Source organism: Typopeltis vanoorti, chromosome 11 (genome assembly GCF_054136105.1).
Source record: "Typopeltis vanoorti isolate ZY-2024b chromosome 11, IOZ_Tvanoo_1.0, whole genome shotgun sequence".
In the NCBI taxonomy this organism is placed as follows: Eukaryota; Metazoa; Arthropoda; class Arachnida; order Uropygi; family Thelyphonidae; genus Typopeltis; species Typopeltis vanoorti.
The window spans coordinates 74,757,690-74,785,468 of record NC_143559.1 but is presented as its reverse complement, the minus strand read 5'-3'; the positions used below and the strand labels follow the sequence as shown (position 1 = coordinate 74,785,468).

General features: G+C 35.6%; 1 protein-coding gene across 2 annotated transcripts in view; it reads right to left on the bottom strand.

The window, feature by feature from the left end:
• Nucleotides 1-27,779, bottom strand: part of LOC150101747 (flotillin-2-like) — a 159,109-nt gene that overhangs the window by 97,658 nt on the left and 33,672 nt on the right. For both annotated transcript variants that reach the window (XM_090400672.1, XM_090400671.1), the window contains exon 3: nucleotides 16,364-16,445. In XM_090400672.1, the coding sequence (XP_090256798.1) occupies nucleotides 16,364-16,445 (82 nt within the window). The remainder of the gene's footprint in view (nucleotides 1-16,363; nucleotides 16,446-27,779) is intronic.

Sequence of the window (27,779 nt, the reverse complement as noted above, 5' to 3'; positions counted from 1 at the left end):
AATATATATGATATGAAGGTCAGCAATAACAAGACAAAGATAATGAAAATAGGCAGAAACAATGAAAATATGAATTGCATTGTGAATGGAGAACCTATAAAACAAGTAAAACATTTCAAGTACTTATGCATGATTTTTAGTGAAGAAGATGGTATAGTAGGAAGTCGATTGAATAAATTTATATGGAATAAGAGAGAATTTAGTGAAAAGACTAAATCAACTGTATACAAGACAGTCTTCAAACCCATTTTAACTTATAGATCTGAGCGCTGGGTTAGAAATAAAACACTTGACCAAAGAATAGAGACTGCAGATATGAAAGTCCTGAGAAAGATTAGGGGCGTGAACAGATGACATCAATGGCAATATCATATTAAAAATGAGAATATTAGGAAAGAATTTGACATTGCTGGTATCCAGGAATGTGTTAGCAGAGCTTATGTCAAGTAGTATGATCACTTAAACAGAATGGGAGAGGAAAGATTAGAAACAAGTGTTCTCTGCCAGTTTGGCAGGAAAAAGACCCAGAGGAAGACCAAGATATAGATGGATTGATATAGTAAAAAGTGCCTTAGAAGACAGAAATACAAGATCTGATAATGTTGGAATCTTGACAGGTAACAGATTCATTTTGAGAAAAATTGTAGATAGGAAGTTAGTGATTATGATGTAAGTTTTTCATGTAGTACTATCATATCCCGTACACCCCTTGAGGGTACTTGTCAGGAATTTGATGATGATGATGATATATATATGCATATACAAAAATTCACACACAAGGTTAATGATTGAAGGTAGTGCTGTTAGCTTTGTGAATGATTTTTTTAAAGGAAAAATTAGCATGAAATTTTGTTTCAGTAATTATTAACATGAGCTTCAATAGCTCAAGCCAGGAGAAGAGATACTCTTTGGCTGGAAAAGCCTGACTTCAGATTCCATACAGGATAGAATGTTTATAAGATTGTTTAAACAGTAGGCAAGTTAACTGGTTTTACAAAATAAAACAGGAAAATTTGCAATATGCAAATAACACACAAATACAAACACAAATAATAATAATGAAGACTGAAATTTTCAAAAAAGTGTTCAAGAAAAAAATGCTCCAGAGAACAGAAATGAGACATTAATGAAAAAAAAAAAATTAGTATGGGCTTAAATTTGAATAGTGAAAGATGCTGGCTACTACACATACAGATTAAAAGATGAACAGAAGAATTATGGCTATGGATTCAGAAGAATACTACTCCTGAATATATTTATTCAGGGATGAAAAATAATGCGTAGGGGTCACTTAAGAGTCAAAGCCAAATAACTGGGAGGAGACCTCCACATTGTCTTTAAGGAATGAGAATTGACTAGAGTTTCTGACCTCAATTCAATCCTCACATTCACGTTGTGCACCCTGTTAGTATGTATCCACTGGATACTGAATCAATAGGATGGGCTGGCAATTTAGGACTTAGCTGACCAAATTGTACTCTCTATTGGCTTAAACCACGAAAAAAATATGATGGTGCAACATGATAACATTCATGACGGCTAGGGCACTGCCCGGTTAAACAAGGTCCCCCCCACCCCTTTCTGTTTTTGTCAGAGAACCAGGGCAAGCAGTGAAAACGTCAGCTACTAGAATAGACTAGTGCTCAACATCCCAAAGAAGAAGAAGAAAAAGAACAAACTCAGAATCGAAAGAAATAAAGAACGTTCTTCTTCTTGCAGAAGAACTGAAAAACTACCATGTGGACATAATTGGCACCACTGAAACAAAGAAGACAAAAGTAGGTGAGATCTTACCTAATAATAAGTATAGGATATGTTATATTCGGGCAATAAATTATCAAGAATAGGGAATCGCATTCAACACCAAACACGAAGATAAGTTTTTGATTGAAAAGCAGTTTCAAGTAGAGTTACGTGGGCACCACTGAAACAAAGATAAAAGCAGGTGAGATCTTACCTAATAATAAGTATAGGATATGCTATATTCGGGCAATAAATGATCAAGAATAGGGAATCGCATTCAACACCAAACATGAAGATAAGCTTTTGATTGAAAAGGCAGTTTCAAGTAGAGTTATGTGGGTAAACTTCAAAATGGGGAAATGGACAATGAAGCTTATTTTGTGCTTGTGGTCCCACAGAAGGATCTCCTGTGGAAGAAGTAGAAGAATTTTTCAAGTCAGTCACTAGAGCAGGCAGCTGACAAAGAAAATGGAAAAAGTGGTACTTGTTGAAGATCTAAATAGCAGAGTAAGATGTGAATTTCACCAGACATATAGAAATGTTTTGGGAAAATTTGGAGAAAAGGGCAAAGCAAATAACAATGTTAAGCATCTGTTGCATTTCTGCTCAGGATATGGACTGGTCATTACGAACAATATGTTCCAACATGTGCACAAGTTCAAGTGGGGGAGAAGACACAAGAAATAAGAAAAGTCTCGTTGACTATGTTATTGCAAGTGATATCTTCATGCTGGTTCAGGATACAAAAGTGTACAGAGTATTTGATACTGGAAGTGACCATCACTTTAGTTTTAAGCAGGATAAAACTGAATATCACATTGAAAAGAACAGTATGTAAAAAAGTTTTAAAAATAATTAAAGTTGAGCAGTTTTTATGAGTAAACTTAGACTCAACTATACAAATATTACCAAAGAAAGAATGAAACAATTTGGAAACAGAAAAAAAAAAAATGTAAAAAAAACCAACTAGACATGTGTGGAACAGCAGCTGGAGTACATTATCTTTGATTAGAAATGCTCCAATAGAGAGGTATAAACGTTTAGCAGAGGCCGAATTCCAAATGATTGCAGTGGACCTCTCATAGTTCCCATCTATAAAATAGGGAATAAAGCTGAATGCAAGAATTAGAGATGAATTTCTCTACTAAGTGTTCCAGGTAAAATTTATGCAAGCATAGTTGAAAAGAAGCTGCAAAAATTGTGGAAGAGAAACTGAAAGAAGAAAAAGAATCTAGATTCAGGCCAAACAGAGGTTCTCAGGATCAGATTTTAACTTTATAACAACTGGTTGAGAAATCATGGGAATATGACAAGGATCTGTACTTAAGATTTGTAGATTTGAGAAAGGCATATGACAAGATACCCAGGGAAAAGCTTTTCAAAACACTACACTTATGGAGTAAATGGAATATTCTACAGGACAATCCATAGTCTATATTTAAGTTGTAAGTCAGCATTTATAACTGAAGTGAATACAGGAAGATGGTTTCATGTAAAATCAGGTGAAAGGAAAGGATGTACATTGTGAAAGAAAGAAAGTGAGTGACATTAAGCTTTTATTATAATTGGAGATATCATCTTTGCTTTATACAGATGATTTGTACAACTAAACACATCCAGTGCAAATCTCTAGGATTCTCTAACTAAACTGAGTAACAGCTGAACAAATTGGCATAAAAATCAGCAATAAAGAGATCAAAACTATGAAAATAAGCAGGAACATAGAAAACTTAAGCTGCATTCTGAATGGAGAACCTATAGAACAAGTAAAATAGTTCAGCTATTTAGGCAGATTTTTAGTGAGGACGGTAGGTTAAATCTGGAAATAGACAACAGAATAAGCAAAGCTGGTATGGCAGGGAGTCAGCTGAATAAATTTATATGGAATAAGAGAGAAATCAGCCAAAACATGAAACTAGCAGTATATAAGACAGTGTTCCAACCAGTTTTAAGTTATGGATCTGAGAGTTGGGTTAGAAATAAAACACTCAAAGATTAGAGACCACAGATATGGAGATTCTGAGAAAAATTAAGGAAGTGAACAAATGGCATGAACAGCAGAATCATATTAAAAATTAAAATATTAGAAAGGAACTTGACATTATTAGCATTCACGGATGTGTAAGCAGAGCTAATCTGCTAATCTAAGGTAGTATGGTCACTTAAACAGAATGGGAGAGAAAAGGTCAGCAAAACCGGTGTTTGATGCCAAGATGACATGAAAGAGACCCAGAGCAAGACTAAGGTTTAAATGGACTGATTCAGTACACCTTATATCTATCATTCTGTGCCTTAAATGCACAGGACGTTAGATATGACAATATTGGAGTGCTGACAAGTAATAGACTAATTTGGAGGAAAATTGTGGATAGGAGATTGATAATAATAAAAACTTAATCATGTAATGCTGTCATAGTAGCCTGAACACCCATAGAGAGTACATATCAGGAAATTGATGATGGTCACTTAAACAGAATGGGAGAGAAAAGGTCAGCAAAACCGGTGTTTGATGCCAAGATGACATGAAAGAGACCCAGAGAAAGACTAAGGTTTAAATGGACTGATTCAGTACACCTTATATCTATCATTCTGTGCCTTAAATGCATAGGACGTTAGATATGACAATATTGGAGTGCTGACAAGTAATAGACTAATTTGGAGGAAAATTGTGGATAGGAGATTGATAATAATAAAAACTTAATCATGTAATGCTGTCATAGTAGCCTGAACACCCATAGAGAGTACATATCAGGAAATTGATGATGATGAAAAATTGTCCAGCAGTAAACTATCAACGTGATAAGTAACAACAAGCATCTGTAAGATGGTAATGAAAATCCTTTTACTACCTTGGAAATCTGAAGTGCCTTGAAAGGCTACTGTATTAAGTCCCTGGAACAAGATATTTAGATTGCCTAATCCTTATTTCATCCATTTCTTGGCAGTTCTAAACCTTCAATACAATATTAATTGTATTGAAGGCTTAGAACCATTTGTGTTTGGATTGTCATAAAAATAAAAAGAGAAGATTTTGGAAAGGAAGGGTCATCGATCAATTATTCCAAGTTTTTTTTTTTTTTTAATATAAACTGGATGTAAAAATGTTAATTTCTATTAGATAAATACCAAAACAAAATCTTCATAATAATTTTCTAATATTAAATAATCAAGAATTGTATAATGGTATAAAACTAGCAATGTTTAGAAGTACAGTAGATGACATTAGACAAGAAATCACATTCTTGTCTAATCTAGTTGTGAAGATAGTCAAGAAACTAAAGTACAAGAAAGTGCCAGGTCCAGATGGGATTTCCAAAAAGTTATAAAAGTACCCCACAAAGCCATTATGCACCATGTAGCAATGCTAGGATTCAACTACTTTCTGCCATGCTGGAAAGAAGTAGACATAATGTTAATCCCAAAACCAGGGAAAGGAAAACAGTTCCCTCAGAACTACTGCCAAATCAGCCTGCTATCCTGCCTAGGAAAGATTGCCAAACAAATGATATCAACAAGATTGCAAAATATTACAAGGGGAAAAAACCTCATATCTGATGAGCAAGTTTCGCCTTCTATAAGAATCACTCCATTGTACAACAAATCACCAGAGTCGTGGAATATATCAGTGTGGATGCAATTGGAGATACCACATTGGTACCATCTTTCTTGACATTGAAAAGGCATTCAACAAGGTCTGGCATTATAGGGCTACTCTATAAACTAATTGATGTTGAATTCTCATTAGGCCTGACCAGCCTTATCAGTTCCTATCTTGAGGATTGGAAGCTTCATGTGAAAGTACAGGGAATCAGATTATCCGAATGTGTCAATGCAGACAAGAGTGTTGCTGTCCTCTTTACAAGGAAATAGGCAAGGTCATGTTTGACATCCCCCATCTCCTGTCACAGCTTGCCAAATACTTGGGAATATAGTTGGACAATGGACTTTGTTTTGCATCTCACGTAGATTATGCCTGCTTAAAAGCAAAGCAATAGGACAACTTTACCTTTTTCTGAACTGATGCAGTCGGCTATGCACGGAAAACAAGCTGCTCCTATACAAAACAATGATCAGACATATATTGATGTATGGATCACCAAGCTAGGGACACATGGCAGACTCAAACATCAAAAAAATATAAATCATACAAAACAAATACATCTGCATGGTCATTCACAACACTCCATGAGAAGTGCACAGCTTCACTGAAAAGGTGATATCCCAGATATTGCAACCTTTCTACGTGAAACAGCAACAAACCTTATTGCAAATGCAGTCACCCACTATAATGAACATGTCTTCAAGACACAAATGCCTCAAAACTGTGCTATGCAAGTAAGTATGAAATACACTGCTAATCATTCCACAATGGGCAAAAAACCTAATTTGCATTTTTTCCCCGATTCAGAAACCTTTAAAGGAATAAAAAACAAAAGGTTGAGTTCATCTTGCTAGAGGCATTATTTATTCAGTATTTCTGTTGATCTAGCTCACAATGAGAACTCAATAAGGTTGAAACTGGTCTGAGTAGTGATCCTTCCCATAATGTATAGCAATCTACACCAAAAGGAAGTGTTAGCGTGCATTATGGAATACTAGGTCAATTTGATGTTAAGCCATCTCCATATATAAGTAGCCTAGTTGCTTCACGTGAAAACTTTATTTACTCATGGTAAAGGATTAAAGCAAATGTGTAATTTCTTGCCTAGTATAAATTATTTTGCAACCAAGGGAAAAAAAAAAAAAAAAAAAAAAAAGCAACACCTGTTCAAGTTGCATGGAAGCAGGAACTGCACATATGTTATGAATAGTTTCTGCAAATAAATTAAAGATGTCAGGAAACTATTGACTTCACATCAATTGCTTTAGTATCCCGCAATGCACATATCCTTATGGACATGTATAAACTGGTTTTGATCTTTATTGTGGTCTCATGGTAAAGGATATGTGCATTGCATTATGGGATACTAAGGCAACTGACGTGAAGTCATTAGCCTCTATATACAAGTAGCCCAGTCGGGAAGTAACTTCACATGCAAACATTCTTTGCTTACACTTGGACAAAGGATGAAACCAAGAATATAACTTCTTGGCAGCTTTAATTTATAGTATAACCAAGTAGAAAAACTTTGAACAACTATCTCTAATCCAGAGAATTTTTAGTAATAAGGTTTGATACCTTTTGACTACTTGTAAATGGAAATATGACTTCTGCATTACTTCAACCTTGGTATCACTTCTGGGTCTGGCTCCCACTGATGAGACCTCAATAAAGGTCGAAACCTGTCTAGGTAGCGACCCTTCCCATAATGCATAGCATTATACAAGTCCGAAGGATATGTGCATTGCATTATGGGATACTAAGGCAATTGATGACAGGTCATTAGCCTCTACATACAAGTCAGTGGTACACCCAAGGAGAGGGGGGAACAGGGGCCTTCCCCCCAAAGAAAAAGGAAAAAAAAAAAAAAAAAATACTAGAAAATGTTCCAAAAATCTTTTCCTAATTAAAATTCATTTTGTTTTATTTATGTCGTGTCTTCTATTTCCATACTACTTATGAATTAGCAATCATTGCAGATGCTCAGTCATAGGTCGTATGCAATGCGTAGTGTGTATTCTCAAATCGCCTACTCCCCCCCCCCCCCCAAGATTAAATCCTGAGTGCACTACTGATACAAATAGACCAATTGTGAAGTGACTTCACGTGCAAACTTTGACTGTTTGCTTACACTTGGATAAAGGATGAAACCAAGTGGAAAATCTTTGAACAAAGAAAGACAGTTAATTTCACAGCATTTATTTCATGTCGCAAATCAGAAATCAAAGTACTGGATTGCAAAAGAAGTAGTGTATTTTTTTCCCCCACGGCAATGAAAACAAAGACAAAATTTAATTTTGTTATTACTGAAATTAATAAGATTTTTTTTTACTGGAGAATAGGCTACAATCTAGCATTAGTGTTGCCAAGTGAAAATTACTAAAAACAGCTAAATTAAAAAAAAAAAAAAAATAGAGTTAAAAAATAGTTAAAAATAAAAATTTGAAGCTAAAATTTTAAAAGTAGTAGCTCATACTTTTAAGTTTCTTACTTTATTCAAGTTGAAGTGATACTTGCATATAAGTGGCTAAATACATCTCCCATGTGGTCTTCTGCGCTTAATTCATCCACATTTTCACTTAGATTTTCAGCTTTATTATATGTAGCCATCATTCCAATATTACTCAGTGTAGATTGTGGTAAATGATAGTCTGTACAGCACTTGTTACGCCTGAGGCCATACTTGACTGACAAAATAGCTGTCAAAATTGGCAATTCCATCTTGTTTCTTAATTTGGTTTTAACTACATTCATGGAACTAAAATTTCGTTCAATTTCCGCATTAGAATTTGGCAGTATTAATAAATTTATTGCACAATGAGCAATTTCTTTAAATGAATTCATTCCAGATGCATATTAATATTCTCATACTTCAGTCCAGAATAGCTCAGTGTTTTCTATATTTGTCCATTTATTTAAGTGGATAGTATTGTACTAGTATTCAGCAGCAGGAACATCTTTTTCTGTTTTCAGCATTATTTCTAAGATGGGAGTATCAGATTCTTTTATATGTTTTAGGGTATTGTGAACAGAAAAAGAAGACACCATTCTTAAAATATTCAAGTTTTCAGGCAACCTTTGCTTAAGCTGTTTGAAGAGACCAAGAAGAAACTGTCTTGCTATACTTCTAAGATTTCGCTCATCATTTTGCTTTATTTTCTTTTGTATCATGAACTCTGAAATTTTGCTTCAAATCTGTAACCAAGATTTGGATTGGGATCCAAATAGTCATCAATCATTGACTCTAGAGAGTCGACTGTGGATGATGGTAGCACTAACATATTAGCAATAGAGCGAATCAAACGAGAAAGGTCTTCAAATAATCTCATCTTATCTGCACTGTTAGATTCGAAAATTTGGTTAACTCACTAATCTTGAACTAGAACAGGATGCAAAAATAAAAGGTACAACAGATTCCTTTCATCTTTGTACATCTCCCACAAAATTTGAGCTTTGTAACATTTCACAGTCACACGCACGACTTCGAAGTGAGTTTTTAATTCCAACCACTGGCTGAGAATTCTATCTACTGCAAGTTCAATGGAGAGCCACCTTGTTGCACAATTGCTTACAATTTTCAGAGGAGCATCATTTTCATCGATAGTTTGATACAGCCCTTTGTATGCTGCTTGTCTTGAAGAAAATGTGAAACCACTTATACCTTTCGGCAACTAAAAATTCTAATTTTCCTGGGAGAGATTCTGCACAAGTGCGAGACAAGTGTAATGGCATACACATCTAATTAAAATTAAGGAGGGAATATATGTCTTCAGTTATTCATCTTCTTCTTCCTAACATGGAATTTAGGCCATGTGGCCTGTTCCGGTCTCATACCACCTCTTTCTTGGTCTTCCAATTCTTCTTTTTCCACTTATTTTGTATCTGTATAATATTTTTGGTAGTCTGCTGTTGTCCATTCGATTTAAATGTTCTAGCCATTTTTGTTTATACTGTCTTATGTAGTAATTAATTGGTTTTATTTTCAGGGATTGTAAGATTTCTTCATTTGTTTTGTGGTCCCACTTGGTATATCCAGCTGTTTTTCTGAGGAACTTCATTTCTGCTGTTTGAATTCGTTTTTCATCTTTCCTTTTCATGGTCCATGTTTCGTTTCCATATAGTAGAGTTGTTTTTGACAAGACATTATAGTGTTTTTGTACCAGGGATGGCTTAAATATATTATTTATTATGCCATTTACTTTGACAAAGTTTGATATTTTAGTGTCTATGTCTTTTTCTTCTTCGTATGATAGATCACATCCCAAGTATCTGAAAGTGTTTACTTGTTCTAGTATTTTATTATCTATCATTATTTTACTTCTTATTGGGTTTTCTCCTTTGAATGTCATTATTTTTGTTTTTTCTTTGGATATTGTCATATTATATTGCTTTGAGATATCATTTAATGATTTTAATGATCTTTGTAAGTCATCTTCTGATGTAGCTAATATTATTAGCTACATCAGAAATTAATATACTATTTGATCATCTGCAAATAGTAGTGTATCTATCTTCATTTGCGGGGTCATTTGTATACCAAATGGGTTATGCTGTTTCCAGATTGTTAATATTTCATTTATATATTTATTGAAAAGCAGAGGTGAGAAGGTACATCCTTGTCATACTCCTCTTGATATAGCTTTCCATTCTGAGGCGTGTTCTAATTTAACTGCTATTTTATTTCCTGTATATATTTCTTGAATAGATTGTAAAAGTTGGTTTGGTATGTTTAAATCGGTTAATATTTTAAACAATTTTTGTCTACTAATTTTGTCAAACGCTTTTTCATAATCAATAAAGGCCACGTTGTTTCTTTTTGAAATTCTCTTCTCTTTTCTATTAATAATTTTAAAGTAAAAATTGGATCTATGCAGGATCGGCCTTTTCGGAAACCATTTTGTTCTTCTAGTAATTTGTTTTCTAAAATGCTGCTTAGTTTCTCTTTTAATATTCCTGCATATATTTCATATCCTGTATTTAGCAAGCTAATTCCTCTATAATTATTGCAATTGTCTTTATTTCCTTTTTTATAGATTGGGATGACCAGTGCTTTTTTCCAAGAGTTAGGGGTTTTTCCAGACATCCAAACCATATTAAAAAATTTCAAAAGTCTTTCATTAAATTTTTCACCTGCATTTTTGTATAGTTCTATATTTATATTGTCTTCTCCTGGCGTTTTCCTATTTTTCATCTTCTTTATTATATTTTTCAGTTCTAACATTGTGATATTTTCTATTAGGTCATTCTTTGTCTTATAAAATTTTAATTCATTGTTCTCATCTGTCCAGAGGATTTTGGAAATAGGTCACCCATTTTTCTAAATCTATTGTTTGTATTTTTATATTTTCTTTTATTTCTTTATTCATGTATTTTATTACTTTATAGGTTTTGGGTTGTGGCTTAAATCCTTTTCTAGTTCTGTTACGAAATTGTTCCATCTTTCTCTATGTTTTTTCCTTACTTCTCGTTTTGCAATTGCACTATTTCTTTTATACTCTATTTCTGCTTCTATTGTTTTGGAATTTAGCCATTTCTGGTAACTGTCCTTTTTGGTTTTTATTATATTTTCTATTTCTTTGTTCCAGTCTCGTGGTCCTCTTTTTCTAATCCATTTGTGCTTTATTCCTAAGGTTTCTGTTGCTGCTTTTGTGAGAATTTGTTTCAAATTTTCCCATTCATCTTCTATGTCACTTGATTCATATGTGTGGTTTCTGTTTTTAAGTTTGTGCATTTTTGATATTGTAGTCTAACTCGAGGATCCTGTAATGAAGAAATTTTGTAGCTTGGTAAGAATTTTCAATTCTATGTGTTTTTAGCCACTTTGGTTTAAAACGAATTTTTGCTGATACCATATAAGGATCAGAGTTTAATTCAAAGCCTCAATATGCTCTTACGTCTAAAATTAACTCCGCTAATTTAAAATTTGTGATAACGTAGTCAATTACTGATTTGTATCCTCATTTATGTATTTCCCTGTGTTTAAACATTGAATTCATTATTCTCATATTATTATAAATGACAAAATCGCGCAATCTGCGACCATTTTGATTACATGTATCTTCACCAAATTTACCTATGTTTGTTTTGTATTTTTTGTTTCCTATTCTGGCATTTAAGTCTCCTGCTAGCAGTAAATAGTCAGTTTTGTTTGTTTTATCTATGGCATTCTGTAATTCTTTATAAAATATATTACTGTCTTCTTCTTTTCCCTCTTCTGGTGCATATGCACCAATTATTGTTATGTGGCCTCTTAATGTCTCGAGTCTAATTTCTATTAGTCTTTCATTCAAATAGTTGTAATATACAATATTCTTCTTTAGGGATTTATGTACCATAATCATTATACCTGCTTTTGCTCTTTCTTCTTTTTTTACCCCAATGTAGATTTGTATATAGTTGTTTGTTTCTTTTGTACCTTTTTGTTTTTTCTTTGTTTCTGTTACTATACATATCTTTATGTTAGCTTGGTTTAGTTGTTTATCAAGTTCTTCTTCTTTGTGTGCAATGCTTCTCACATTCCATGTTGCAATCTTCATTATGTGTTCCTTTTTCCAATTTCGTTTACCGTTTCCTGGGTTGTGGTCTTTTCCCTGACAGTCCATCCGGCTTTTCTTTGCATGAAACTTGAAAGTATTTTGAATTTCCCCAGGGCAGGTTACTAACCTGTCGCTGGGTAAGTCCAATGGTAGGGCTGCTACCTAACGCCTCTGGACAGGCAGATCTAACAGCATTTACTCTGTTAGGGCGTTAAGGATAACACTGTCATTGTATGTACCAATTGTAATGAGATTTTTAATGTCCAGTTTCTTGGTCAAGAGCTCTTTTTTCAGTGCAGCCACAATACCACTAGCGTCTTGCTTTTCTAGAACCACCATGCTGAGAAATGTATGCATAATTTTGTTGAATTTCTTGCTATAATAAATGATGGCCATTCCTAAAATCTTATTCACTGTGATATCATTCGATTCGTCTATTAGCAAGCTGAAATTTTCATCTCTAATGTCTGCAATTGGATCTTCTTCAAAATGCTCACTTAGAATATTCTTTACAATTGCAGAGCACTTAGTTCGGTGCATTTTTACCTTTGGCATAATTTGATTGTCTGGGATGATATTTTTGCAAAGATCTACTAGATGATCGCAACTGTTGAATGATGAGTGACAACAAAGAACTAATGCTAACCTACCTTCAAAGTTCGCAGTCTGATCAGACTTTTTCACAAGCATATTTGTAATAGGAACAGCCTTATATGAAAATGCAGGAAGATGTTTCTTAGTTTCACTATGCTTTACAAGCTGACAACATTTAGCAGCTATATCACATCTGCAAAACTTACAGTGGCCTTTTGTAGCATCACCAGGAACTTCACATAACCATTTACTAAACATTCCCATTTGCAACCACTCCCTCTAAATTTTTGCTTGTAAGCTTTATTTTTCTCTTTGCTCATTTTTGAAGAAGGGTATACAACTCTTTACTGCAACGAATTACGATCAGTCTTTGAAAACTTCCCTCTTGCTATCATAACTACCAACCAGAACACTGTGCAAAGACTAACTTGCAACAGTGCTATCAACTTTAAGGCACAAAATGGCAGACTGTTGGGCCACGTGATTGACTGACGGCAACTTTCGTTTGAACCGTGTACAATGCTCGCACCAAACGTACAATACAATTGTACGTTTGGTGCGAGTAACAGTAAGTTATAAAAACAACTAAAAAGAGCTGAAACTAGTTTTGAAGGAGCTAAATTTGGAGCTAGGTGCTAGATTAAAATTTTTGGAACTAGGGAAGAAAAAAAAAGAGCTAGATCTAGCTCCAAAAGAGCTAAATTGGCAGCACTGTTTAGCATTTAAGAAGATGGAAAAATTTTCAATAAGTTTGATTTTTTTTTCTGTGCAGAAAAACAGTTTATCAAACAATTATTATCAGCATTTCAATGAATATATAAAAGAATAATAGTGAAGATCAAAGCTTTGCAGTACTCTGTCATTTGCTGAAAATTATAAGATAAAGAATTATCTATCATCACAAGCAACAGCAGCCATGTTGCTTGCAATAAGTTAATAAAACAAAGAGTATTTTTGTGAGTGAAGTGAAGTTTATATCATTTTTTCCTCAGATATACCATTACACTGTTGTAAATACAACATTACACAGCTCTTTCTGTTTCAAATGAAACCACTGTTTGTGTTCTCCCTTATAATCAACTGTCTCATTGCCACTGAAGATGGCCTATAATTTTCAGACCGAAATATCTGGCTATATCTAAATAAATAGTATTACTTATTCCTTGTGTTTTCATGTAAATAATTAATAGTAATTCTATGGCACAAGTATCTCTAAAAGAGCAAATCCATCTCACTAGCTCTTATATGTTCTACTTCTCATCTCCATCCTTCTTTCCCATACATCAAGAACACACACACAACTATAATTTGGAGTATCATCTTGGTTTCCTGCTGAATGTCTCAACTCCATAGCACACTATTATAGGTTGGTTGAAATGATCGTCTACATCTCCTTCACATGTTCCCAACTGACGAATAATAGAACCTAAAGATCTGAATGATCTACTGCCTTGACTTTATTGACTAAAAGATCTAAGTTTCTGCCTTCTCCAACAACCACCAAATATTTTTTGTCTTGGTAAAATTTACTTTTAGATCTCTTATGCTGTAAACATCATTCTGATCTTGAGCAATTATCACTTAATCTTAGCAACAATAGCGAATGAATGACACTGTTTCCTATCTCGTTTCCACAGCTCTACATGAAGCATTCCAACATTCTAGCACTGCATCAAGGTAAATCTTAAACAACATTGGTGACATCCCACATTCTTGTCTCAGATCTTTTGCCATTACAAACTCAGCTCATGCTAGTCCCCAACACTTAACATCTGTTCTGCACCTTCTATGTTTTAATCAAACTGATGATTGACTCACTCACATTCATCTTCCTCATCAAGGTCCACAAAAATCAAATGTGTTTCCTGCACTATGGCAATTCCTTTTTCTATGATCTGTCTTATGATGAAAATATTATCAATACATGATTTTCCAGCAGTAAAGCAAGCCTGTTTATCTGACATGCAAAAAAGCAATATTCTTCTCTAACCTTGTAGCTTTAATTTTACTTCTTCTTATTCCTTCCCTCTTTTACCTTACAGTCAAGGATTTTTCTACACTTAACCACTACTGTATCGAGGATAAGGTGGTTAGCCCTATGCCTCCTGGTGTGTCCTATGTCTGTACATGTGTGTGTTCGTGGGCTGGTTTGCCTGTTCTGGGAGATGAAACCCCCCCCACACCTCCGTATGAGACTGGCTAAGTCACTTTTAGTGACTTAGCCAGTCTCATACAGAGGTAGGGGGTGGGGTTTCATGACCTTGCCAAGTCATCTGGTGCTTCATCTTCTAAAAATGGATCCAGTATCCTCAAAATCACCACCTGTGTCTCCTTCAATGTATTCCTTCTTATTTTGTCAAAAGATCCTTAAATGTTGGAGCATATGTTCCTATGATAACCTCCACTCCATAAATATTGAGTATTACTTTTAATAACTGCTCATTAACTTCTTCCCAGCTTTTAAGAGAGGTATTCCATTTTTTTTTATTCACAAAGAGACCCTGGCTCTAATTCTACTTATCTTATCCACACTACTCCAGATGTGTATGTAATCACCCTAAACCTTGCATCTGGTACCTTACTTTTTTGTTTCTGTCAAAACCATTAAATCTAAGTTTTTGTTAGTAACCTCTTTTAGAACCTCTTCTAATTTTCAAATTAAATTCCCTTGTTCCCTGTTCCATATCTAAAAAAGTCTGTGTTCATAGCCAATTTTGCTTTCTAAATTTCTGTCCAATTTTAATTTTCTTTTGGAGATACAGAGCAATGCATTTTTTTTTTTTTAAACAAAAAAGAGATTCCAGCCTTTTGCTCAACCGCCACCCTGGAGGACCAGAGTTTTTTCTTAGAGTGCACCTTCTCCTAGCCTGTGAGAAACCAACTTTAGATTGTACCACCCCACACAGAGAGGTTAGAATCAGAACCTCTACCCCTAAGACTGTCTTCACCCTAAATATGAGCTCCTTCTATTATTATTCTGAGCAACACCCATACAAAAAGAAATTAAGGTAAGAAAAGGAAAGATCTTTTGACTACTCTAAAAGCAATGGAGTTGGAAGTAGACAGGAGTTGGTCAAGAGAATCCAGATAGGAAAGGTAAAGAGAAGGAGCCTGTCTCAAAGTAAGTGGAAGAAGAGAGCAAACGTGGCTAATACAATAGATTAAAAAAAATATTGTACTGGCAAATGGCAAAAGTTTGCAAGCATAAGATGTTAATAATGCACACAGATTAACTTGCTAAGAAATTATACTCGTGTTTAATTCTTTATTCAAGTATAAGCAAACAAAGTTTGCACATGAAGTCTCTTCATGATTAAGCTACTTGTATATAGAGGATGATGACTTTCCATTAATTGCCTTAGTATAATACAAAGTCCCATAATGCAATTATGGGACTTTGGCCCTCCAATAATGCTATGCATTATTGGAGGGCCACTATCTAGAGTGGCTTTGACCTTTATCGAGGGCTCATCAGTGGGAGCCAGATCTTAATGAGACCTCAATAACCAGTCTGGGTAACGGCTATCCCATTATTGGATATTAAAGCAAATGAGAGCAGTAATCAGCCTTTATCTACTCTCCCTATATAAAAAGATAAGCCGAAATTTGAGAAGTTTTTATGTCACGTTTTTGTATTACCAGCCAGGAACTTGGGGGGGGGGGGCACCATAGGCGCGGAGACCACCTAGTCAGCCTATATAAAAGTAACCTAGTTTTGAAGATACTTCATGCACGAACTTTGTTTGCTTACACTTGGATAAAAAATGATTAAACAATAATATAATTTTTGGCAAGTTTAATTTAATTTGTAACCAAGTGAAAAAACAATGTGCACAGATTGCTGTGCACATTGTTTTTTCAACAATTAGCAAAATATTGTTTCACGTACCTCTGAACATCAGTGACAAGCCACCATGCCCATGTCCATCCTCCAACAACCATTGTTTTGGCCAATGCTCCACAACAACCGCCTATAAATACATCAAGCAAAATGAAAACAGATGATCTCAGATTGTTAAAAATAAATCTATTAATATCTGTAGATTTTTACTCTCGTGAAAAAGACTTCAATTTCAGAGTATAATAAACAGCAGTTTCAATTACTGTAAAAAATTTCTTTGCAAAATTATACCTTGCTATCTTTATAAATTTTACTTCATAATTTCAATGAGAATAAATTTCATAGTTACTAAGTTTGCCATATTATTATTATTATGCAGGCTACTTCCATGCATTTTGCACAATTACTTCCACCACAAGGATGGCTTATACATTCAGGCATCCCATGCAAGACAATGGTAAACTAAGAAAACGTCATCATCAAATTCCCGATTACATACCTTCAAGGAGATGTAGAGGATACTGTGATAGTACTACATAATAAAATTTGCGTTATTACTAATACTAGCTTATCAACTATTCTCTTCAAAATTAGTTATTATTTCTCAGATTTCCAATACTGGCATCAATCTCTCTAGATATTAGTCTTTCTTGGTTTTTTTTTTTCTTTTCCTGCTGCCCTGGTAGCAAACAACTGTTCACTACCATGGCAGTAGTGAACAGTACCTTCATAATTTTTATCTTTATTATTATTATTATTCCAGGCAACTCCAAGGAGTCGACAGACTCATCAAGGGCGACCCTAACATCATGTCAAGAACAACTATTCGACATTCACACAGTATCTATCATACCTTGCCTTGAACTCATTCAAGGTCGTAGCACCCACAACAGAATCTGGCAGCTTATTCCACTCATTCACCACTCTCCAAGTAAAAAACCTAGTTTTAACATCCTTGTCAACCACATTTGGAGGACTAGGGGCCATATGTATAGCCCCTAGTCGTCCCACCACCAGTCCTATTTTCAAAAATATCTTCTGGATTAATCTTATAGAAACCCTTCAGTAATTTGAATGCCTCAATCATATATATTGATGATTTTCATGCCAAATTTGTTACAGGATTTATTTAAGAGTATAATATCATAAATAAGAGACATTTTCTTTGGATTTTATTGGACCATGATTCTTTATAAATATATGTATACAATCGTCTACAAGTTTAAGTCTGTCTGGCTTCTTCAGGAGAAGAAATGGGTACACTAACATTAAATGCTAAAAAGAAATGCAGTAACGACAGCAAAATTAATTAAAATTGAAATGACCTAATTAAATCAATTTTACTGTCATTACTGCATTTCTTTTTAGCATTTAATGATAGTGTACCCATTTCTTGTCCTGAAGAAGTCAGACAGACTTAAACTGGCGAAACTTGTAGACGATTGTATACATATATTTATAAAGAATCATGGTCCAATAAAATCCAAAGAAAATGTCTCTTACTTGGTATAAAAGGTCCAAATATTAACAGTTAAAAAGTATAATATCATGTGGATAAAGAGCCAATTTGAACCTGTGATTTCAATATCAGCTTTCATGCCACTTTCCTTTAGAGTATGACTCATATAGGTGTTGATAGTAAAGTGGAGATAGTGTGTCCTCTTGTCTTACACCTGATTTACATTAAACCATCTTTACTTCAATTCTAAACCTTACAACTTCAATACAGGCTATATATTGCTTGGAATAATGTCATATTTACAAATATAACTGCAGTGTTTTCAAGAGCATTTCTTTTGACACCTTATTATATGCTTTTCCACATCTACAAAACTTATATAACAGTTGGAAAAGAAGAAGCTAAGCCATTTTGGGCTATGAAGCAGTCCTTTCTGCAACAACTAGGCTAAAAAAAAAGTTATAATCAAGTGAGATTTAAATCAAAGCATATTATTATTTTATTATTATTATTATTATTATTTCCCAAGATCTCATAGAGTCAAAGACTCATCTGGGAGGTCCTTTTATCACACACACATCTCATCATACCGTGTCTTAAACACACTCAAACTCCTTGCAGACACCACACTCTCAGGCAAGGCATTCCAATCATTCACAACTCTGCACGAAAAAAAACCTGCTTCTCACTCCTCTACTCACACCCTCTTTATACAGTTTCCAGGGATGACCTCTGGTTCTCCCCTGATCTCCCACCATTCTCTGTAGAACTTCTCCACCATTGATCTTATAACAACCCCTTACCAACTTATAGGTCTCTATCATATCTCCCCTCTTTCTTCTCTCCACCAGACTCTGCAAATTACATCTTCTCAATCTTTCCTCATACTCAACATTCCAGAGGTCAGAAACTACCTTAGTCAGTCGCCTTTGGACCCTTTCCAATATCTCTTCATCCTTCTGAAAAACCGGTGACCAAATCTGGGCACAATAGTCCAAGTGTGGCCTAATCAAAGCCTTATACAATGGAACAAGAATTTCCCTACTTCTACATGTCAGTATCCTCCGCATCATTCCCAGAAGTCTTTGTGTTGTCTTCACAATTTTGGCGATGTGTCCCCTAAATTTTAGATCCTTATCCACTATCACCCCCAGATCTCTAATTTCCTCTACCTCCAACAATATATTCTCACCACGCATAAATTCTGCATCCCATCTTTGTTTTCCAAATTTTAAAACCTTACATTTTGCAACATTGAACTCGCATCCCCACTTGCTTTCCCAATCACTCAATTTATTCAAGTCTTCTTGCAAGGCCACAACATCTTCACCACTCTTTATGGTTGGTCCCAACTTTGCATAATCTGCAAACAACTGAATATCTCCATCCAAATCTTCGCCAATATCATTAATATACAAGTTAAATAGTAATGGCCCTAAAACAGAACCCTGAGACACTCCACTAGTGACTTTCCTTTTCCTGGATATCGCACCCCCATACACAACTTGTTGATACGTATCAGATAGCCAGTCTCCAATCCAATGCACTAATCTAATATCCAACCCCATCTGCTCTAGTTTGACTGTCAGCTTATCATGAGGTACTCTATCAAAAGCCTTTGTGAAATCCAAGTATATCACTGTGTATCCTTCTCCTCTGTCCAAGGAAGCAGTCACTTTATTGTAATAAATAAGTAAGTAGAATACTAAAACATGACCTCCCTTTATACCATTGTTGTCAACCCAACTCTGGGTTGACACGTATCTTGTTGATACGTATCAGATAGCCAGTCTCCAATCCAATGCACTAATCTAATATCCAACCCCATCTGCTCTAGTTTGACTGTCAGCTTATCATGAGGTACTCTATCAAAAGCCTTTGTGAAATCCAAGTATATCACTGTGTATCCTTCTCCTCTGTCCAAGGAAGCAGTCACTTTATTGTAATAAGTAAGTAGAATACTAAAACATGACCTCCCTTTATACCATTGTTGTCAACCCAACTCTGGATCCTAGTTCTCACAAGCTTCTCCAACAACTTAATCACAACACCTGACACAGAGATAGGCTTATAGTTTGATGCTTGAGTTCGATCACTTCCTTTATGAAGTGGCACAACCTTGCCCTCCTTCCACTCTTTAGGAACATGATCAAGTGCAAGCCTCGTATTAAAAAAATATGTCAAGGCAAGTGTCAACTCTCTGGCACATTCCTTGAGAATACGTAGTGATATATTATCAAATCCCACAGCCTTATTTACATTTAGTTTACTCAACTCCCCAAACACCTCTTGCTCACTTACAGTCAGTCTCTCCTCCCCATCATCAACTGCTCTCAATCTCTCCATGAAGTCACATTCACAAGATTGAAAGATCTTTATGAACTGCTCATTAAATATCTCCACCATACATTCTGGAACAGCTGTCTTTATACCATTTTCTCCAATCAATGTCATCCTTCCATAATCATTCTTTCTTTTGCTGGCTACATATTGAAAGAACTCCTTAGATTCTTTTTGGCTTCATTAGCTAACTGCTGTTCATACCTCTCTTTAGCTACTCTCACCAACCAAGTCACCCTCCTTGCCTGGTCTTTGTAGACCTCGTGAAATTGGTTACTTCCACTTCTCCTATGCTGCCTCCACAATGCTCTTTTTCTCTGTATCACATGCTTAATCTCTTTATTCATCCATCTCACATCTACCTTATTTAACCTTCTCACCCTTGGAATACATTTAGACATTGCATCTACTAAATAGTTTTTGAAAATCCCCCAAGCTGCATTGATCTCTTTTCCAGCTAACTCCTCATTCCATGCTACACCCGCAAGCTGTCTCCTGAGCTCTTCATAATCACCCCCCCCCCACTCGTAGTTCCACATATACCCTTTTTTCACAGGGGTCCTTGCACTGCTGACAACCCCAGGTAATCACTTCATGGTCACTTTCACCAACTGGTGGATGATTTGACACCTCATTTATAATTACATCCTCTGATGAGATGACCAAATCCAAGACCCTTAATCCTTGTGTGCCCTCTGTTACATACTGTCTGAGGTAGTTATCCCTCAAAAACTCAAGAAACTCATTTTCTTTACTTCCAGTTGCTATCTCACCATTCCAGTCTACATTGCCATAATTAAAATCACCCATAATGATCACCCTTTTCTTATTTGCTTGGCTTATTTGACTATACATTTCACTATCACCACCATCCACATTACCAGGTCTATAACAACATCCCACCAAGTATTTGATTCTATTCACCTCTATCTCACACCATACTGCCTCAAAACCACTGGCCCTATTCCCCTCTTGCATCTCTACCTTGTATGGACATAACTCTTTCTCTATCATCAATAGCACTCCCCCCTCCCTTTTTACCCCTTCTATCCTCACGAAACATATCATACCCTTCCATCTCTATTCCTGTCAGGATGTCGTCCTTATCTAACCATGTCTCACTTATTCCGACAATCTTTGGGTGAACAGACTCAATTAGTGCAACCATTTCATCTGCCTTGTTTCTTATACTTCTAGCATTGGTATACAAACACCAGCTCATTTCTGGATCTACAGCTAGTTCCACTGATGCCACTCCCTCCATGCTGGACTGGGGCCATTTCCCTTTCTGCTTCTTCATTTTAGAACCTTTTCAATTTCATCTGTTTCCTCTTGATCCCTGGTCATCCCATTTCTTTCCTGCCTACACATGCTCTCACCTCCTCTTGGAGCATCCATCTTTCTCGCATTGTGTACCCCTGTCCACCCTGAGCCTCCCCGTTTCCCTGCTCCTCTTGTACACGCATTCTCTCATTTTCTATACCCATACCACTCACTTCCCCATTCATTTCCACTTCTTCAATCTCTCCTGTCTTACTCTCCAGCTCTTCCATATCACTCCCCTCTCGATCTAATTCATTCTCTCTATTCACTTCTCTACCTTCCAGCAGCAGTATCTCCAAGCGACTCACACCATAACTACTCAAATGCAGTTCATTGCTCCCATACAGCTCACTTTGTCCCTCAAACTCATTCCTCACATTAACAAACTGTATTCTCATCTCCTCACATTAACAAACTGTATTCTCATCTCCTCACACATTTCAGCCAGAATATCATTCAAAATCCTTGCTCTCCGCGTCATTTCACCACAATCATACCTACGCAACACACTGACTACCCTTCCTGTCACACTATTCTCTTTTATCTTTCCAAACAGCCTCCTGACATTCATTCTGACATACTTTTTGTTCTCTCTCAAATCATTTGTACCAATTAATACAATTAACTCTTTTGCTCGCTCCTGCCTCATATCCAATGCCTCAATCACTCTACTCATTTTACCGCCTGGAAAACATACCTTGTGCATTTTATCCTCAAGCACACCTTTAATAATGGAGTCGCCATACAACACCACTCGCTCATCTTTCGTTAACTCTTTCATGCCACCATGATTTATTTTAATAGTTTTGACCTGAATTCTCTTAATTTCATTCCGCATCCATTTCATTTCTTGCCTCATCCAATCCAATTCACTTTCCGAATCTCGCGACACATTCTCTCTATCATTAAATCTATCTAACTTTCTAACTCTCGACCGCCTCTTCTCACTTTCCCTCTCATTCATCCTTCTTTGTTTCCGTACTTTCGGTCCAACATATGTCCAACTTTCAGTATCATTCTTCTCACTTTCACTCTCATTTATCTTTCTTTGTTTCTGTACTTTCGGACTAACATACGTCCAACTTTTGCTATCATTCTTCTCACTTTTACTCTCATTCATCTTTCTTTGTTTCAGTACTTTCAGTCTAATATGCGTCCAACTTTCACCATCATTCATTCTTTTTTCGCTATCATTTATTCTTCAGATTTTTTTCACTTGCGATTTCTGCATCATGCCATTTCTACTTTCATTCGTTCTCTCAATTTCGTTTCTTTCCGCCACTCTCACCTCACTTTCGTCCCTTTTAACATCCGTTACGGTTTTCAAATCGCTCTTTTTTTTTTTTTTTTTTTTTAACATTTTTTCGCCTCTCTTTCTCACCATCCTTCTCTTTTATAACGTGGACTCGTGACACAATCGTTACTAATACTTTCTGTCATCAATTTCATATTTGCATTCATCAGTTCCTCATTCAGGTCACACTTCACACATACCCTTCTTCCATCCGTGCTAAACATCCACAAATCATTTACGTAATCGAAGGAATACATATAACAGACCTCACACTTAACGAAACGACTGAAATCCAAATTAAAATCATGGAATGACAACGCCGCCACCATTTTTTTTTTCCCTGCAGGTTACCAGGTCTAATAATAACAATTTCGTAATTAAGTTTAGGCAAGAAAAATCTCCCACACTAATAATACTGGTAGCGCACAACGTTTACAGCCGCTCTTACTCAAACAATTACGTATATATAATTAATTATTCCTAGAATAACTTATCTGACTCAGGAGCTTTTCTTAGGTATGTCCACAGCTAAACAAAGTTTGCACCTGAAGTGAATTTTACACAGGTATATAAATATTAATTTATATACTTGTGTAAAATTTTTTTGAGGAACAATGGTAAAAACTTGACACAAGATTTGATCAGAGCCAAGGTGATATACAATTAAAAGTGATAAGCACAATATACTGACAAGTAAGTGTAGAAATAATATTCAGATAAGCAAAAAACACAAAAAGCAATAAATTAAAGATGCCAAGAAATTATATTCTTGGTTTAATCCTTTATCTTAGTGTAAGCAAACAAAGTTTGCACATGAAGTAATTTCAGGACTGGGCAACTCATATATGTGTCCCAAAATTCACGCAAGAAGTAATTTTGATAGAAAACACAGGTTTTTAATTAAAAATTGTAATTTCTTATTGATTCATAAAGTATACAGTATAGGGTTATGCATGGAATAGCATATCGGGTAAATGGCCTCCATGGCTTTGCTGGCACATACGCACTCTTTTGTCGAAATTTTCCATGACTGTTTTGCATAAATGTGGCTGAATTTCATTGATACAGCGCTCAATTTTCTCCTTCAAGGTGTGAGTGGTCGTGGGCTTGTTGGCATAAACCTTAGACTTCAAAAAGCCCCAAAGAAAAAAGTCCAAACGGCATTAAGTCACATGATCTGGGCGGCCAATTCTGATCACCAAAACGGGAAACACACGACCAGGAAATGACTCATGCAGTAATTGAATTGTTTCTCAGGCTGTATGGTATATGGCACCGTCTTCTCGAAACCACATGTCGTCCACATCCATATCTTGCAATTTAGGCAAAAAAAAACTGGATTATCATGTCGCGATAGAGAGCACCATTAACTGTTATAGCTTTACCAGCCGCATTTTCGAAGAAGAATGGACGGATGATGCCTCTAGCCCAAAATCCGCACCAAACAGTGACACGTTGTGGATACATTTGTTTCTCAACAATCACGCGTGGATTTTCTGAACCCTAAATGCAACAATTTTGTCGATTAACGAAGCCATCAAGATGAAAATGAGCCTCATCGCTGAAGATGATTTTGTTCGAAAAATAAGCATCCACTTGTTGTTGTTCCATAATCCATTCAACGAACTCTCTTTGCTGTGTGTGGTCATTTTTAATAACCCTGAACTGTCAGCTGTCATGCTGTCTTTTTTTTCTCGTTGGCAACACTTTACTGCACAAATGGTGCTAAATTTAAATCTTTCGTGAATTTTGGGACACCCTGTAGAAGCTAATGACTTCACATCACTTGCCTTAGTATCCCATAATGCAAAACACATATCCTTATGGACATGTATAATGCTATACATTATGGGAAGGGTTACTTCAGGTGCAAACTTTGTTTGCTTACACTTGGATAAAGGATTAAATCAGGAATATAATTTCTTGGCATCTTTAATTTATAGTATAAACAAGTGGAAAACTTCCAACAATAAAAACCAATAATGAAAAATTGCTGAAAAGATGAATTACATAAATTTTGGATTTTGAAAGAACTGAATAAAGAAAAGGAACAAAAACCTGTTATATATATATATATACACAGTTGTCCCTCGACTTATATCGGGGTTCCGTTCCATCCAGCAGGACGTAAGTCAGTTGGATATAAGTCGATATATTAAATCAAACAGAGTTATAGTGATTAGGGATTTAACCGTAATAAGTATACCGTCATTTTAATTTTTAAACCTTATTATAAAACTCTACTGAACATTATTGCCACTATGAAACAGGAGAATAATCACCCAAATCTTCCTTCACAGTCACATTTTCATTACCTTCCTTATGTGAAAGACCAGGCTGCAGCTCTTCTGGTATAACTTTTGTTTTTTTTATGAAAATGTCCATGCTTGCTTATTCCTCTTCTTCTTTTCATCAAATTTATTTATAGCAAGCAAACGCATCATGTACTTTCGGTTCTACTAATAAGTAGCGTTCAACATTGGGGGGGGGTCCATGTCTTCAGCCATTTTGAGAGCATCGCTAAGTGCAGAGAACAAGACCCTTCACTGTGAACTGTTTAACTACCTCTTCTTGTTTCTCTTTTCCTTTTCTCATTCTTCCTCTTCTGCAACATGCTGTTCCTCCAGTTTGACCAATTCTTGTTGGTCAACTCTTCACAGGCACTTTCTATGAGTTGAATTATGTCGTCATCTTCACTTCGAGATTCAGATCATTTGCTAAGCCCACTATTATAACTTCCAAAATCATGCACAAATCTTTCTCTCTAGATAATAAGCCTTTAACACTGCAAGAACTCCCTGGTCCATCGGTTGGATCAATGAAGTAGTGTTTGGAGGGAGAAACATGACCTTGAACTTGGTGAAGAATTCGCTATAAGATGGATGACCTGGAGAATTATTTAGAATTATAAAATTTTAAATTCTACATTTTCTTTTACACAATAGCTTTCCATTTCACTTGCATAACAGTTGATTAAGGCATCCCCAAACAATTTTTGAGTCATCCAGTCATCCACAACTTCTTATTGCTTCGATAATGAACTGGAAGAGTATGCTTCTTAATTTTTTAGAAGGCTCATGGACTCTCACTGTGCAATATCACAAATGGTTTCAGTTTATATCCAGCCACATTACCCCCTAACAGAATCATAATATGGTCTTTAAGAGCTTTGAAAACAGACATAGATTTTAGCTTTTTTCATGGGTAGCCAATCAGCGATATTTAGTCTATGACTATCAGTAATTATAGGTAGCAACCAACGAAGAGATGGGCAAACAAGTGCTGCCATCTCTTGGTACCTAACAGGATGTGTTACTGTCTGAAATAATGTGGGTTCTACGATTGATTTTCTTGAGTTTACGGGATGAAAAACAGTTCCCAGGAGAAAAAAGCTGCTTGCCCATGCCAGAGATCGACTAACTCGGGACTGGTTGAAGAAAGGATTAGAAAAAGTTCTTCCAGACTTGAACTATAAGTCTATCTTCGGGCCTGCCATGGTGGAGTAATTGGTTTATCAAACACACAACTTAAAAAACGTAATATCTTGAATGATGTACCACAGTTATAAAATCAAACTCAATGAACACAAATTCAAGTTTGTTGCTTCAATGAATACATTCTGGCCTAAGGTTGTTGGATTTGGTGAAACCTAGCTACAAGAATCAGATATTGCAAATGAGATCAAGTGTAAAAGGTATAGTAATTTAGGAATTCTAAATTACTATACCTTTGAATCCAGTTAGGGCAGAAATTCATGAAAACAATAATGGTAATAATGTTGCATGCAGCAGCGACCTCTTTCTAGAATATCATGAACTGCTAACAGCAAGCATCCTCTGATCTGCTACAAGAATCAGAAAAATCCTCATTAATATTGATGTTAATAAGTCTGCTGGCCAACTGTGCTCCAGAATTAAATCCATCATGTATCTCAACTTTACAAGTTGTCATACTTATCTGGCATCTATTTAACTATATGAATTTTATCCATGCCTGTCACTACAAGTCAACAATTAAAGTATTGTTTCACTGCTCTCACTGCAACAGTCCTGAAAATCGAGAATGTCAACAACAACAAGCTTCTTCACTACCAGGAGAACCCATCAGTTAATTAGTGTCCACCAATATGGATACCACTATTCTTGTTCTAGAGTAGACCTCACCCATCTTTGAATACAGGCCACAGAAAGATTTGTAGAAACTAATGTGGTCATTCTAGGTATTTCCAAGGTTTTTGATTATGTCTAGCATCAAAGGACTCTACAAACTACCATCCCATGATTTCTCACATGTAGTTTGTGATTGGTTTGCCAGTTTTCTGTCTGGTTGCTTGTTATACATCATGGTGGATGGCTGTCTTTCATCAGATTTCTTTATCAATGCTGGAAGTATCCCAGGGTTCTGTACTCACCTATGATCTTCATCTAATGCATCAATGACCTATTTGCTGATGACAACACTCTCCATTCTTCTTCATTTGATAAACCATGTAGTAGTAGTCCAATGATTCAAGATCTTTCATAATCAATGTCTTAGGCACTGATGTCCTTCCCATTCTCAAGTAAGCGGAAGGTAATCTAGTGAATTTCAAAGGTATTAAAATATATTCCTGTCTTATTGCCTAGAAAAAAGATCCTACTTCATCCCTCTTACTGATAATGTTCTAACTTCCAGTCAAGATCAGTTTCACTTTCTTGGGCTGACATTCACATCTAGCATATCATGGCATAAACATATTCTATCCATAGCCTCTTCAGTCACTACAAAACTTAATTATTTTTCATTAAAATATTACTTCTATCCTACTCAACTCTATTTTATAAATTCCAAATGTATCCAACTTTAGAATACGGTTTTCACGTTTGGGGTAGTACACCAAAAACCTCCATAAGAACTTTTGATTGTATATACAGAAGTAGGCAATCTGCCTAATAGATGACTCCTCTCTCACATATTCCTTCCAGTTCTCTTATGGGTGCCACTTCTTCTGCATTATTTAATTATGCTTTTTTTTTTACCTTTTTCTTTTAGATAATTTCATAGGTAAT